General features: G+C 42.2%; 1 protein-coding gene across 1 annotated transcript in view; it reads left to right on the forward strand.

The window, feature by feature from the left end:
- The first annotated feature begins 375 nt into the window (after nt 1–375).
- Nucleotides 376–15743, forward strand: part of LOC137373256 (ral guanine nucleotide dissociation stimulator-like 1) — a 58439-nt gene continuing 43071 nt past the window's right edge. The window contains exons 1-7 of the mRNA XM_068038105.1: nt 376–502; nt 1056–1137; nt 1373–1448; nt 1944–2149; nt 4332–4388; nt 11299–11492; nt 14594–14727. Coding sequence (XP_067894206.1) covers nt 376–502; nt 1056–1137; nt 1373–1448; nt 1944–2149; nt 4332–4388; nt 11299–11492; nt 14594–14727 — 876 coding nt within the window. The remainder of the gene's footprint in view (nt 503–1055; nt 1138–1372; nt 1449–1943; nt 2150–4331; nt 4389–11298; nt 11493–14593; nt 14728–15743) is intronic.

The following is a 15743-nucleotide window of genomic DNA, read 5'->3' on the forward strand; positions in this document are numbered from 1 at the left end:
TACTTGCTGCAGGATTCCTAGCCTCTGTCCTGATCTTGTAGCCACGGTATTTATATCGCTACTCCAGTTCAGTTTCTGGTCAATGGTAACCCACAGGTTGTTGATAGTGGGGGATTCGACGATCATAATGCAGTTGAATGTCAAGGGGAGATGGTCATTGCCTGGTGCGAATGTTACTTGCCACTTATCAGCCTAAGCCTGGATATTGTCCAGGCTTGTCATTGACTGACCCACTGTGTGTTTGTGACATTTTCTGTTCTTACTCAAAATGCGTATAATTTTAGCCACATACCCAGTTGCACTTACTATAGAATAGGTAACAGTGGGGAGATCAGTGGTTTCCTGGAAGAAAAATTGCATGATCCTGACTTTTAGATGAGCCTGTATGAAAAAATAGTTTTAACAGAAACTGAGGCTGATTGCAAGTGCACTAAGAAATACAAGACTGATTACTCGAGAGTAAAAGAGCAAGCTGCAGGAATAAATATGTGCACGATTATTGGTAAGTAATGTGTGATTAATCTGGTGGTGTAAAGTGTTTATTGACTGAAGGAATAGATGTGATTTGACTAAAGCTGGTGTTTTGAGTTTGCAGAAGGCGAGCGACATTGCAATGCACATAACTCCACAATATCTGATTTAGTAAACTGCATAGAGCTCTCAGTACCAGTTCTCCTTCCTTTATGTTGAAGAAAAGACAAAAAAGCAAGGATGGATTTGAAATAAATCACAAATAAATTTTGAATTTTCTGTCTTTCTGTTGATTACTGACATTGAGGAGTCAGCCGGGAGAAGTCGGTGGACATTACTGTGTGAGAGCTAAACTGACACGGACAGTTCAAGTTGAAACATCCCAGGTTAATGGCTGGCTGACTCCAATGATCATTCCATTCCCACATTATCACCTGTAGTAACCCCCCTGAAGACCAATTCTCCTGAAATCACTGTTCAATGAAAAAAAAACTTCAAGGAAAATCATAAAATTGTGAAGATGATTGGAATTCAACGTTCAGTTTGATGTCAAAATTAAGTTCCCCTTTCTGGATGTACCACAGGCCAGCTACCCACTGGTACCACATCCAGGCGTCAGCCTGAATACGGCATTGACAGTCCATTCAACCAGGTGGGGGCGCAGGGGTATTGCAGCAGGTCCAATCCTGGACTTGTCTTATGAAAATGCATACTTTTCAGAGAGAATTGCTGGATTGCAATCACTATGATTCCAAGCTGCTCTTTCTCCCCCTCCCCTTCCCCCCGCCATTCCTGAAGTTAATTGTAATACTGCTATTACTGCTCCAACTGAACAGCTTTGAGCCTGGGATATTCTTGTTCTGTGTCAAGAGGGGAGCTGTTTGTTTTTTCTTTTCAAAAGCTTGGGAGTTAACCTAGAGCTGTTGGTGTACTTGAGTACAAAGGAATGCAATCACCTGAAAACCAGTCATGTGTCTGTAATGTTTCAACTTTAACTGTTAAAGGAGATCATTTCACTAATACATGAAATGACCAGTTCCTTTCCAGTAAGAGTGAAAGGGTCCATATTCTGATGGATTTCCTTCCTATCTCTGTATCCTCCTCCAGCTCTGAAACACACAGGTATGTGATGCTCCTCCAATTCTAGCCTCTTGTGCATCCCTGAATTTCATTGTTGGCGACCATGCTTTCAGCTGCCTTGTCCCAAAGCCCTGGAATTCCCTCACAAAACCTCTCTGCCTCTCCACCTCTCTTCTCCTGTCAGACACTCCTGAAAATAGATCTTTTTAACCAAGCTTTTGGTGATGTGTCCTATTACCTCTTCATGTGGCTTGCTGTCAATTTTTGCCTGTTTCCATTCCTGTGAAGTACCTTGGAATGTTTTTACTATGTCAGAGATGCTATAGAAATGCAAGTTGTTGTTGCGATATCTTTTGTTGCATTGCACTAATTTGTTTTTCAACACCCTGTAGGTGGAAGGAGACCAAGTTCCTCCAGGTCACACCAGCAGTCAGGCAACAAAAAAGATCCGTGCAATAAAGGCCGGCACATTACAACAGCTTGTAAACAATTTGTTGACAGCTTCTGGAGACGGTGATTCGAATTATACCAGAATCTTTTTGTCAACATACCGAGCATTTGCTTCTCCAGAAGCTGTATTGGATCTGCTGCTGGACAGGTGAGAGCAAATAATCTTTGTTTAATGGCAATGACAGGATTCTTCAGTCAGGTTATTTTCATATCATGAATCTACCAATCTGGATAGGAATTACTGAGGACCATCTATTGCAAGTGTCAAAGTTCACTGCTCATGGGCTGGGTGTCCCTCCCAGTTTTTGAGAAGAAGGGCAATGCTTTGCTGCTGGAAGCTCTCCTGGTACAATACCATCTAAACACTTCTGCTTTCAATGCCCTTTCGTGAAATGACGTACAGTCCATTCCTTACTGATGCCTTGCAACAAACATTGGTACATTCCAGGCTGTAGACTCAGTTAGACAGAAGTTATTTGAAGGCTAACAAAAGATTGTGCCCACTACATTTGGTCTTTGCACGTATTTACGTTTTTACCCGAATTCACAAGCAATACACGACTATTCTAGTGTTCAATATGGAAAAATGTTAAAATCTCATAGTCTGTGACTTTCTTTTATATTCTCAAGCATTTGTGTAAGATACTTTTTAAAGAGGAAAAATTTGTGACTGTTTTGGACCCATCGGGCTGAATTTTACTGACCACCGCCGCCCCCCCCCCCCCCCGCCCACCATGTCGGGGGTCATCGCAGGGAAGCTCAAAAAATCCTTCCGGGAGAGGCGCGACATAAACCTCGAATCCGGGAAGGCCCTGCGCCATTTTACCGGCAGCGACGAGGCCTCAGGACGGCCCTCCCTCACCGCTCAGCAAAAAAAACCGCATTAACATATGTAAATAAATTAGAACGGAAGAATAATTACTTACCTCATCGTGACAGCCATCCCACGCCGATATTCTGGTCAACTGACGGAAATCCCACGCCTTCGGATCTCCATTCGGAGATCCAAGGCGTAACACTGGTGTGGAGGAGGGGAGGAGTGAAATTTTCAGGGCAGGAGGGGGTTGGAGTGGGGAAACCTCCGACTATCGGCTGAGGGGATGGTGGGAATGGGATGAGGGTCAAAGGTAACAAAGTTCAGGGCGGAAAGTTTGGTATCAGAATAAAAGTTTGTTTAGGGGAGATCGGGCAATTTATATATTGCGTACTCGTTGGCGGGTGGAAGAGTGGATTCAAAGTGAGATTACAATTTTTATTTTTATTTTTCACACACTGGCACCTTTAAAAATGTAAATGATCTGTCAGGACTTTTTGGCCCTTGAAAAATGGCATTGGCGCCTGCACGGTGGCACCTGATGTCATTGCTGGGGACGGACCATGATATTTCGTGTGGAGGCTCATTAATATGGAGTGGGTGGACCATCCACCCCCTATGACGTAGAGGGTGTGGGCACTTCACCTCCAGCAACGGCATTAAAAACAATCATAAAATTCATTACCTGCCGTCTCCCCCCTCCTCACAAAACACTTACCTTGTGCTCCGACCTTCCCCCCTCCAAAGTTCATCAACTTTAAACTTTACCCCTTCCCGCCAACCACTAGACCAATGAAATTAGTTTTACCCCACTCCCCCCACCCCATCCCCGTCCCGCACTGAGTAACGTACCTGCTCCCACCTCCCCATCAGTGTCCCACCTTACATCACCGGATGGAGATCCGATGGCACCGGAATGGACGGTGGGAGAAAGTAAGTATTTAATTCATGAATTGTACAAAAATATTTAAATTTAGGTTCTATCGCCAATTGGCGGGGGGCAGGGGGGGAGTCGCCTCAAGACCTCGCCGCCAACAATGTCAGATCTATAGTTGAAAAGGAAAACATTGTCGATGTGTGGGAAAGAGTGAGACTAATTGGAAAAGCTGCCTCAAAGAGCCGAGCACAAGTACAGTCGGCTGAATGGCCTCATCCTATACTGTACGATTCAATAATTCTAAACTTGGAAATGATGTAACCATGCTACACCCCACTCCTCTCTCCCCACAAGGCTTTCCATAAATATGTTTTCATGAAGATTTGTGTATCATTGGGCAAACAGGTGCAGGCAGAGTAGGCACATAATCATGTAAAAACTGTGCAAAGGTAATGATATTTCAAGATAGTGTTGTAACATGCTAAGTCAGAGTTAAAGTGAAAAGTTTGAACAAAACTAGCTGATTAAGGTTTGAAATACTGAATCTGTATCTTCAGTGTTTTTTTAATGTTTGACAGCCAATTATGGATCAAATAGTTGTTTAAAATGACTTAATTTATCTTTTATGACCAATTGCAGGTATAGAGAGTGTGACTGGGAGGAAAATGATGAACAAAGGTCTCCTGAAACAAGAAAGTAAGTTCAGCCCGATGTGTGACTGAAGTATGCTTCATTCAGAATACAATAATGTGAAAGGAAATTGCTGGAGAGCCAGCAGTTCCTGTAAATTTATGTAGGAACTTCCTCATGAAGGCATCCCATAGCAGTACAGTGAACGCCCTGCCAGACCATAGCAATCACATTAAAGAAGCTGCTTGACTGCCTCTCTAATATTTACATTATTCTGAAAGATCATAGAGTTAAAAAAATATTGGATCAGCACAAAACATCCAAAACTCTTCAACAGAAAATTTCTTGCCCTTCAATATCAAGGTCTTGAGTTGATTACCTCAGATTGACAATTCTGGACTAAACACCCAGAGTAAAAGAAATGGCTTTCGCTCCTCCTGCCCCCTCGCTTTTTGCATCGCCCAACCCGCTCCCGCCAAGCCGCTCTCACTACGGTGTCCTGCGTACTTCCTGTGAAAGTTTGAAAAAATAAATCGCCATTTAGTGCAATCATATATCTAGAGTGTGACTTGTTCCTGGTATCATGGCTTTGGCAGAACTCCCATTCTGTTGCCATTGAATGTTTTGCATTGTGCCATAATCTAACTTGCCCATCTGGCTCCTGAATTCATGAAGTCAAGTACTTTGTCCAAGTAATGGTTACTCATGTTCAAATTGTGATAGTTAAAAGCTTTCAATGGTATTTGACAGCAGACAGCATCACATCCATGCAATTCTGCATAAATCATCAGAGATGAACAGGAACCCTGGTTAAGTTTTTGCACCCCACAAGATTGCTGTGATCATTTTAGTGCCCTGGATCTGGTCAGTTAACTGAGTAGAGGCCTGGGATTAAACCCAGGATTATTCTGGTCTGTACAGCTCATTAACTAAACTCAGAGCTATTAGAGAAACAGCCCATAATTGCAAATATGTATTCAGCTTCGGTGATAATTGGAGGATGTGCATTGTGAGAAATGCTTGATACATTGGTGTTCTCGATCAAACGTTAAGTTGTGTCTGCGATGCACGTTGCATGAGCAGTGCTCCATAATGAGCTTGATCAGTCATGATCTTATCAAATATGGAGCAGGCTCAAGGGGCCGAATACTCCTGCTACTAATTCGTATGTTTGTATGTATGCATTGGAGATGGAGACTTTAGTCCAGTGGGACTACAGAAGAGTGCTTTGGGCCAAATTTTCTAGACTTCACAGTACAGATTAAATTCTACACATTGTGAGTCAGCAGGGTAGAGCCTCTTTAACTTAGTAATTTATTGTCACCTGGGATGTTGTTCATAGGGTACCGTCTTGGAGTCGTGATCTTTTGAATTGATTTTTCTTTTAAAACTTTTTCTGGAGGGTTACTGGTTGAGTGTTTATTCAAGTCTATGTAATGTGTCCTCCTAAAGAAGTATGAAAATGGTTAAGATAGAGAGGCTTCCTTGACATAACAAATGAACCCTGGCTTCTTCTTCGGGTCATGTTTCCAGTGTGTTTTAACCTAGAGATGCTGTTTTCTTTAACAAAGTTAACTCGCCGCCCAAAAACTTTAAAATTTCCATGGCCTTGCCCTTCTATCTCTGCAGCCTCCTCAAGTCCAATACTGGAATTCCTGTGTTCCTCCAATTCTACCCTCTTGTGCATCTCCAGTTTCCTTTATCCTTCCGTTAGCAGCCATGCCTTCAGCTCTCTGGGCCCTAAGTTCTGAAATTCCCACTCTAAGCTTCTCTCCTTTTCTAAGACACTCTTTAAAACCTACGTCTTTGAACAAGCTTTTGGTAATGCAGCTGTCTTCACTGAAGTGCATACCAATGTTTGCAAGAATTATAGTACTTCATTTCATAATCTGTATGTTTTGATAGCCAACATGATTCAGCAACCTTAAAAATGTGGACCATCAAGGTTTTGGAACTGATGTAAAAGAGTTTTAATCCCTGAATTTAATCTGTGCCATCTGACTTCAATGCTGTTGCACTGAATTCAGATGATGTGAAGACAGTTCCTGCAGTGCAAAATATTTCGACAAATATGAGGCATCTTTTTCTTTGAACAGTGCCAGTCTTTTACTGCATGTGACACTGCAGACTACTGCACCCCCCACCCACCCCACAACATCCTCTGCCTGCTAGTTTAATAGGAATGGAATCAGTTAGTCTCAGTAGAGCCCATGTGCCTGTATGATGGTCCACAGAATATGGAATTGCTGTGTAATTAGAATAGATATGTTATATATGCAACTTTTAAAATACAATTTCATCTGTACCCAGTAGTGGCAAGAGTCTGTAGAAGTGAAACTATGTGTTACTGGAACAGCACTGTCAGTCTCACTAAGTCTCAATTGTTGCAAGTAAATTGTTTGCTAATTGCGTGAAGAATAGTTTGCTTTTGGAGCTTATTCTTGGCAAAATATGAAGTGCCTGTCACATACCCCATCCATAAACTTCATGTCATTTCGAACTCTGTCCATATCCTAGTTTGCATCAAGTCCCATCACTCCTGTGTTCACTGACCTACATTGTCTCCTGGTCCACCAATGCCTCAGTTTGATTTTTTATTGATAATTCTCACTTTTATGTTAAAATCCCTCCACGGCCTCACCCCTCCCCATCTCTGTAATCCCCTGAAGCTCCAAATCTCTCTTGGAAATCTATATTTTCCACCAACTCTGGCCTGTTGTATATTTCTCACTTCCTTTTCCCCACCATTGGTATGGTTTTCAGCTGATTAGGCCATAAATTGCATAATTCCCGTCCCCTGCAAACATCTCCACCTCTCTCCTTTAAGAAGCTCATGACAAATCATTCACTGGCCAAGCTTTTGGTCACCTATCCTAATATGTCCTCCTTTGGCTTGGTATCGGGTTTTGTGTGATTAACCTCCTGTGGGATGTTATATTATGTTAAAGGTGCTATTTCAGTGTTGTCATGGCTTCACTGTACAACTGATGTCCTCTTCTGCTCATTTTTTATGACAAGACCAATTAAACTGCCTGGTAAGTAATGCTATATGGTCACCAGTACTAAACAAGGAGCTGAAAGTGAGTGGCAAGCTGACCATATTGGAGCATCTCATTAGATATCCTTATATCTAATAGGGAGGAATAGGGAGAGAGAGGAGTTGAACACGTGGCTGCAGGGATGGTGCAGGAGGGAGGGTTTTGGTTTCCTGGATAATTGGGGCTCTTTCTGGGGTAGGTGGGACCTCTACAAACAGGATGGTCTTCACCTGAACCAGAGGGGTACCAATATCCTGGGGGGGAGGTTTGCTAGTGCTCTTCGGGGGGGGTTTAAACTAATTCAGCAGGGGAATGGGAACCTAAATTGTAGTGCCAGTGTACAGGATGTTGAGAGTAGTGAGGTCAGGGATATGGTTACAAGGACGCAAGAGGGCACTGGCAAGCAAGAACCTGGTTTAAAGTGTGTCTATTTCAACGCCAGGAGCATCCGGAATAAGGTGGGTGAGCTTGCAGCATGGGTTGGTACCTGGGATCTCGATGTAGTGGCCATTTCGGAGACATGGGTAGAGCGGGGCAGGAATGGATGTTGCAGATTCCGGGATTTAGATGTTTCAGTAAGAACAGAGAAGATGGTAAAAGAGGGGGGGGGTGTGGCATTGTTAATCAAGGAGAGTATTACAGCGACAGAAAGGACGTTTGAGGACTCGTCTACTGAGGTAGTATGGGCCGAGGTTAGAAACAGGAGAGGTGAGGTTACCCTGTTGGGAGTCTTTTATAGACCTCCGAATAGTTCCAGAGATGTAGAGGAAAGGATAGCGAAGATGATTCTCGACAGGGGCGAGAGTAACAGGGTAGTTGTTATGGGGGACTTTAACTTTCCAAATATCGACTGGAAATACTATAGTTCGAGTACTTTAGATGGGTCAGTTTTTGTCCAGTGTGTGCAGGAGGGTTTTCTGACACAGTATGTAGACAGGCCAACCAGGGGCGATGCCACATTGGATTTGGTACTGGGAAATGAACCCGGCCAGGTGTTAGATTTAGATGTAGGTGAGCACTTTGGTGATAGTGATCACAATTCGGTTAGGTTTACCTTAGCGATGGGCAGGGACAGGTATATACCGCAGGGCAAGAATTATAACTGGGGGAAAGGAAATTATGATGCGATTAGGCAAGATTTAGGATGCGTAGGATGGGGAAGGAAACTGCAGGGGATGGGAACAATCGAAATGTGGAGCTTATTCAAGGAGCAGCTACTGTGTGTCCTTGATAAGTATGTACCTGTGAGGCAGGGAGGAAGTTGTCGTGCGAGGGAGCCGTGGTTTACTAAAGAAGTTGAAGCGCTTGTCAAGAGGAAGAAGAAGGCCTATGTTAGGATGAGACGTGAAGGCTCAGTTAGGGCGCTTGAGAGCTACAAGCTAGCCACGAAGGATGTAAAGGGAGAGCTAAGAAGAGCAAGGAGAGGACACGAGAAGTCATTGGTGGATCGGATCAGGGAAAACCCTAAGGCTTTCTATAGGTATATCAGGAATAAAAGAATGACTAGAGTTAGATTAGGGCCAATCAAGGATAGTAGTGGGAAGTTGTGTGTGGAATCAGAGGAGATAGGGGAAGTGTTAAATGAATATTTTGCGTCAGTATTTACAGTAGAGAAAGAAAATGTTGTTGAGAATACTGAGATTCAGGCTACGAGGCTAGATGGGATTGAGGTTCACAAGGAGGAGGTGTTAGCAATTTTGGAAAGTGTGAAAATAGATAAGTCCCCTGGGCCAGATGGGATTTATCCTAGGATTCTCTGGGAAGCTAGGGAGGAGATTGCAGAGCCTTTGTCCTTGATCTTTATGTCGTCATTGTCGACAGGAATAGTGCCGGAAGACTGGAGGATAGCAAATGTTGTCCCCTTGTTCAAGAAGGGGAGTAGAGACAGCCCTGGTAATTATAGACCTGTGAGCCTTACTTCGGTTGTGGGTAAAATGTTGGAAAAGGTTATAAGAGACAGGATTTATAATCATCTTGAAAAGAATAAGTTCATTAGAGATAGTCAGCACGGTTTTGTGAAGGGTAGGTCGTGCCTCACAAACCTTGTTGAGTTTTTCGAGAAGGTGACCAAACAGGTGGATGAGGGTAAAGCAGTGGATGTGGTGTATATGGATTTCAGTAAGGCGTTTGATAAGGTTCCCCACGGTAGGCTATTGCAGAAAATATGGAAGTATGGGGTTGAAGGTGATTTAGAGCTTTGGATCAGAAATTGGCTAGCTGAAAGAAGACAGAGGGTGGTGGTTGATGGCAAATGTTCATCCTGGAGTTTAGTTACTAGTGGTGTACCGCAAGGATCTGTTTTGGGGCCACTGCTGTTTGTCATTTTTATAAATGACCTGGAAGAGGGTGTAGAAGGGTGGGTTAGTAAATTTGCAGATGACACTAAGGTCGGTGGAGTTGTGGATAGTGCCGAAGGATGTTGTCGGGTACAGAGGGACATAGATAGGCTGCAGAGCTGGGCTGAGAGATGGCAATTGGAGTTTAATGCGGAAAAGTGTGAGGTGATTCACTTTGGAAGGAGTAACAGGAATGCAGAGTACTGGGCTAATGGGAAGATTCTTGGTAGTGTAGATGAACAGAGAGATCTTGGTGTCCAGGTGCATAAATCCCTGAAGGTTGCTAACCAGGTTAATAGGGCTGTTAAGAAGGCATATGGTGTGTTAGCTTTTATTAGTAGGGGGGTCGAGTTTCGGAGCCACGAGGTCATGCTGCAGCTGTACAAAACTCTGGTGAGACCGCACCTGGAGTATTGCGTGCAGTTCTGGTCACCGCATTATAGGAAGGATGTGGAAGCTATGGAAAGGGTGCAGAGGAGATTTACTAGGATGTTGCCTGGTATGGAGGGAAGGTCTTACGAGGAAAGGCTGAGGGACTTGAGGTTGTTTTCGTTGGAGAGAAGGAGGAGGAGAGGTGACTTAATAGAGACATATAAGATAATCAGAGGGTTGGACAGTTTGGATAGTGAGAGCCTTTTTCCTCGGATGGTGATGGCAAACACGAGGGGACATAGCTTCAAGTTGAGGGGCGATAGATATAGGACAGATGTGAGAGGTAGTTTCTTTACTCAGAGAGTAGTAGGGGCGTGGAACGCCCTGCCTGCAGCAGTAGTAGATTCGCCAACTTTAAGGGCATTTAAGTGGTCATTGGATAGACATATGGATGAAAATGGAATAGTGTAGGTCAGATGGTTTCACAGGTCGGCGCAACATCGAGGGCCGAAGGGCCTGTACTGCGCTGTAATGTTCTAATAAAAAAAAAACTCGGCCTGACTGTCCTCTATTATAGGGGTGTCCAAGTCTTGGTGATCTAACCCTCAGAGCCCAAGCAACCAAGTTATTTTTATACTTATATTTTTTATTTGCTTGGTTTGTCCTGTTTGAATATTGTTGAAGGTTTATAAAGATCTTTTTGTAACCCACTTCTGCCTTACTGTTGGAGAAAGCCAAATCCGAACCCCAAGACCTGTTTCTATAAGTATCTTCAAATGCATGCAAAATAATTTTATATGAGCCCCAAGGCTCATATATGTAACCTCCAAAGATGAAAACTTGGGAACACCATTACCTCCAAGTCCCTTTCCAAGTCAAACTTCATCCTGACTTGGATTTATATTGCCGTTCCTTCAGCGTCATTGGGTCAAACTTCTGGAGCTCCCTACCTGATGGCACTGTGGGAGTATCTTCACCACATGAACTGCTGCAGTTCAAGAAAGTAGCTCAGCATCACCTTCTCAGGGCAACTAGGAATGGGCAATAAATACTGGCCTTGCTAGTGACACCCTTATCCCAAGAATAAATTAAAAAGAAACAGCCTTAATTTATTGAGTTTAAAATTACAGTATTAGAAGTTTCCAAATTGCCAATTAGAATTTTATTTCTAAACATTTTTGCTTCCCCTGAAAAACAGCTACTGACTCTATCTTGCATGTATATTTCTAGTGCAATCACCTCAGTTCTGCGAGCCTGGCTGGATCTGTGCTCTGAAGACTTCTGCGAGGTGCCAAATTACACGTGCCTGCAGAAGCTTCTTGAACACCTGAGGCAGACAATGCCAGGCTCGGACCTGGAGAAACGTGCCCACCAACTCCTCGAACAATTTCAGCAGCAAGATTTGGCAGCACAGGAGCTGGACAGTAAGATTAATCCTTGTGTAGCAATGAAAAAAGTTGTTTCAATTTTAAAAGCTATGGAGGTGGAGGGTGGGACTGGGGGAGATATGTTCCCCTTTTTTGATGATGGCTGCAATTGCAATTCTGGAGCTTATTTTCAATTCATCACTGAGAAGTTATATTACACCATGCAGGTAGAGTAACATAAGAGCCAGAAACACTCTTACTCCAAATTCCATTCCTTCAAAAGAGAATCTGTTTTTTTACTGTATTGCAAATCTCACCAGTCAGCTTTTGATGTAACATTTAAACTATTGCAGCAGGACAAAGGAACCAGTTAGAAGAGTTTTTTTAAATGACGAGTTATTATAGTGTGGAATGCTTTACCTCAAATAACATCATTTAAGAGTGAATTGGATCATCATTTGAACAATATAACAGGATCTGGGAAGCAGGACAGGAAAATGAAATTGCAGTTGATGGATCCAGTTGAGAGTTAAGGACCAGCACAGACAACTTTGGCCAACTGACTGCCTTCTGTGTTGTAATTTCTGTGTTTCAAAGTGAAGCATCTTTATAAATAGCTTGAATTGCTGCCAGTTGAATAGTTAATTCCATGGCTTAATGGCAATCAAAGGTATTGAGTATTTGAGTCACTATGAAAGATAAGATAATTTAATTATGCAATGGATTTTGATGAAATTAATGAAATTGGTATAATGACATTTTGCCACTAAATTCACCAATGATCTTTTAGATCAGTGTTGTCAAATGGAAATCACCAAGGTGCCAAACATGTGGCTACATCAGCACCATTTTAGCCATTTGTACTAATTATAGTAAAAACATCCCAGTGTTGCAGAATTACCAATTGAATATTGTAACGGCCGAGGTGGGAGGAGTGCACTGTTTATTCTAGTTCCCCTTCTCCACAGGTCACAACATATATTTACATTTTTTCCCACTTTCCGATACGGTCAATCATGGACTCCATTTTTATCCCAGAATAAAACACAGCAACCAGGTTTCTTTAATAAACAACAAAATGATTAGTTTATTATAAAACAAGTCTTAATTAGTAATGAATCAAAGCATAAACACACAGATCAAAATATAAATGCTCGCTTTTTTTATTAGTGCCACCCACCCACCTCCCTCTATCTCGCACACGCACACACACTCACACACTCACACACACACACACACACACACACTCACACACACACACACACACTCACACACACACACACACTCACACACACTCACACACACACACACACTCACACACACACACACACTCACACACACACACTCACACACACACACACACACTCACACACACACTCACACACACACACACACACACACACACACACACACACACACACACACACACACACACACACACACACACACACACACACACACACACACACACACACACCTCTTGTCCAAAAGAACAAAAAAGAATGCGTTGGCCAATAGACTTGCTAACCCTTGAAGAAAAACAGGGAAGATATGAAAAGTTGTCAGAAGTCCTTTTCTGGTTTGGCGTCCCAAATATGGGTAAACAGCTGTCACTGGGATCTTCCTAAAACAGTTCTTGTCAGGCAGCGTTGAAGATTAGTATGGGCAGGCTTTCCAGGGAAACTGCAGTCACAGGTTTCAGGAGGTTTCTTACACTTGCTTCTCAGCTTCTCAAGAGATGGAAAACTGGCATGCTTTTTCAAAGAGCTGGAACAGAGTGAACTGGGTGTTGCTTCCTTGGCAAGTTCCTTTACTCCAACTGCCTTTTCAAACCATTGTCCACATCCCAACTCACAGTCCAAAGTGAAAGCAAAACCAATGTCACAAGAATCAAGCTTCCTGACCCCTATCAATCTTGAGCTGTTCCTCCTTTGTGAATGTCTTTCTCCAAGTCAAAAACAACCCCTGCTGGGTAATTATTTGAAGATAATTCCAGTAACTTTTTATAATCCAGACCTCTCAGTGACCCTTGTTTTAAAAAAACCATACATGGACTCCTTTTCAGTTTTAAAACACAAATCGTCAAAATTTAACAAAAAAATGGAAGCACTCCGAATAATATGTCTGCACAAATGAAAGAATCAGTTCTGAATGGGATAGTGATGCAGCCAAGAGTTCATTTGGGCATGTTGTGTCAAACTTTTCATTTTGAACAGTAATCTGAAGTAAACTAATTCACGACACCCATGAGTTCATGCAGACTCTGTCCAATGGTTTTGAAGTTCAGTTGGGTTTCCTTTTGGATTTTTGAAATTACTTCAGAATTCATATTTCAGTTAATTTGATTAGAAATAAATCATGGAGTGAGTGCTGTGCTGATGTTGATTGGAAGAGGTTCCTTTTTGTCTTTTGTGCCAAATTCTTATTTTCCACTCAAATTTCAACTTTTTGTAAAGTCTAAATCTGTCCAAGTATCGCAGAGGCCCTTCCAACACATCACTGCACTTCTGGAAGGGACCCAAGAAAAGTTTACCTCTCCTTCTCCAAACCCCAACCTCAATTCAAGGGATTACCATTATTTAATACACAAGAGCAAATCCTGCGGAGTTCATCTTCCGCTTGAGGTTGCATTATCGTCTGATTCACAGAATTGTTACAGTGCTAAAGGAGACCATTCAGCCTATCGTGTCTGCACTGGCTCTCTGAAAAAGCAATTCCCTCAGTTCCATTCCCCTGCCTTCTCTTGTAACTTTCTGGGTAATTTCCTCTTCAGCTGTTGCTGTCAATGGTATTATTGTTATACTCTGTGACTTACTGTATTGCAAGGTTATTTTTGAAACAAGAACTGTTAAATCAGTTGGAAGATTTGATCAGGCAGAGATTACTTCCCCGTCCATTGTGTCTGCTTAATGGGGACGCATCAATAAACAAAATTGTTTTCTTGCCACTTCAGTGCTCTCATTAAGAGGCTTTGACTGAAATATTGTACAAGACTAATTTTACCAAATCTAGATTAAAAAATACAGAAGTAAGAACATTTTTAAAGCAGTGAACAATTTCCAATCACGCAAGTTTGAGCCAATTCTTTTGTTAGATGTTTTAGTTAAGTGCTGTGAACTTTGGGCACAAAATAAATGTTCTTTTTTCAATTTGCACAGATAGTTACCATGGAAAGATCATGTTCAACCGGGGTGAGGAGGGCGATGCAAAGGTTGAGGAAGTTGAAGATAAACAGGATATCTTCTCCTTCCCATCAGGCCTAGTTGCAGAACAACTGACATATATGGATGCTGTGAGTAAAGAAGAATTTGAGACCATTTTGTCGGTCCAGTTACTCAATTACTCTAACTGTGATGTTTCAGTCTGCAGTAAGCATTCTGATCTCTCTTCACATCATTAGTACTATTAGTGCTCCATTAGTCTCGATAACTCAGAGTTCACTTCACAATGCAGCGTTCTAAAACTTCAAAACATGTTTGACATGTGACTTCAGTATGAAGATTGGAATGTCTGTCAGTGAAAACTTCAACAGCCTTCTTCGTTTTTCTGAATATGAATGTCATGTGAAATAAGTAGCTTGGGAGAAGACTGAAAACCCCTTATTGTAACATGCAATACTGAGCTTCTGCACGATGGATAAGTAATAGTTCACGATTAAAGCGACAATGTTCAGAGTTGAGATAAAAATTGTAACAAATATGAGCAGGCCAGTGCATTTTTTTTTAAATTTGCAGATAAAACCTGATTCCAGCTTCTGTGAAAAAGCTTGGCAAACGTATCATTACAATGATATAACATGTTAAACATGTCGAAATGCAACCAATCAGTTTGAATGGGATATGATTGTGATGAGGTTGATCTGACAGATTTCAATGGACAGTACAACTGAGCAGGTTGCAAAACCAACCTTTCACCCCATCCCAGCAGTTTCCTATGGGCAGGTTGTTAAAGTCATCACCCATGATCTGCTTCTCAAAGAAAATTTTTTTAGAAATACTTTTCAACAAAACTTTTTATAATCTAAGTTAGAAATATAGTGTAACTGAAACTCTTACTTTATGCAAGTCTTTTCAGATTTCGAGAATTTTGGAAGAGGGGAATTTTTTTTCAATAAAAGCATTCTACAAATTGAGTTCCTTTAACCAAAGTTAGCTCTCCCCCAGATCAGGTAGCTAAGTATCTGCACGTTTATCACCCTTAACCCACTCCCTTTCCTCATCTACATGCTGCCCCATAGTGATATCATCTGCAGACATGAGGGTTAGCTTCTACATGTACGCTAACTCTACCTCCCTGCCATATCTCTTG

The sequence above is a fragment of the Heterodontus francisci genome, chromosome 8 (assembly GCF_036365525.1).
Source record: "Heterodontus francisci isolate sHetFra1 chromosome 8, sHetFra1.hap1, whole genome shotgun sequence".
NCBI classification, from domain to species: Eukaryota; Metazoa; Chordata; class Chondrichthyes; order Heterodontiformes; family Heterodontidae; genus Heterodontus; species Heterodontus francisci.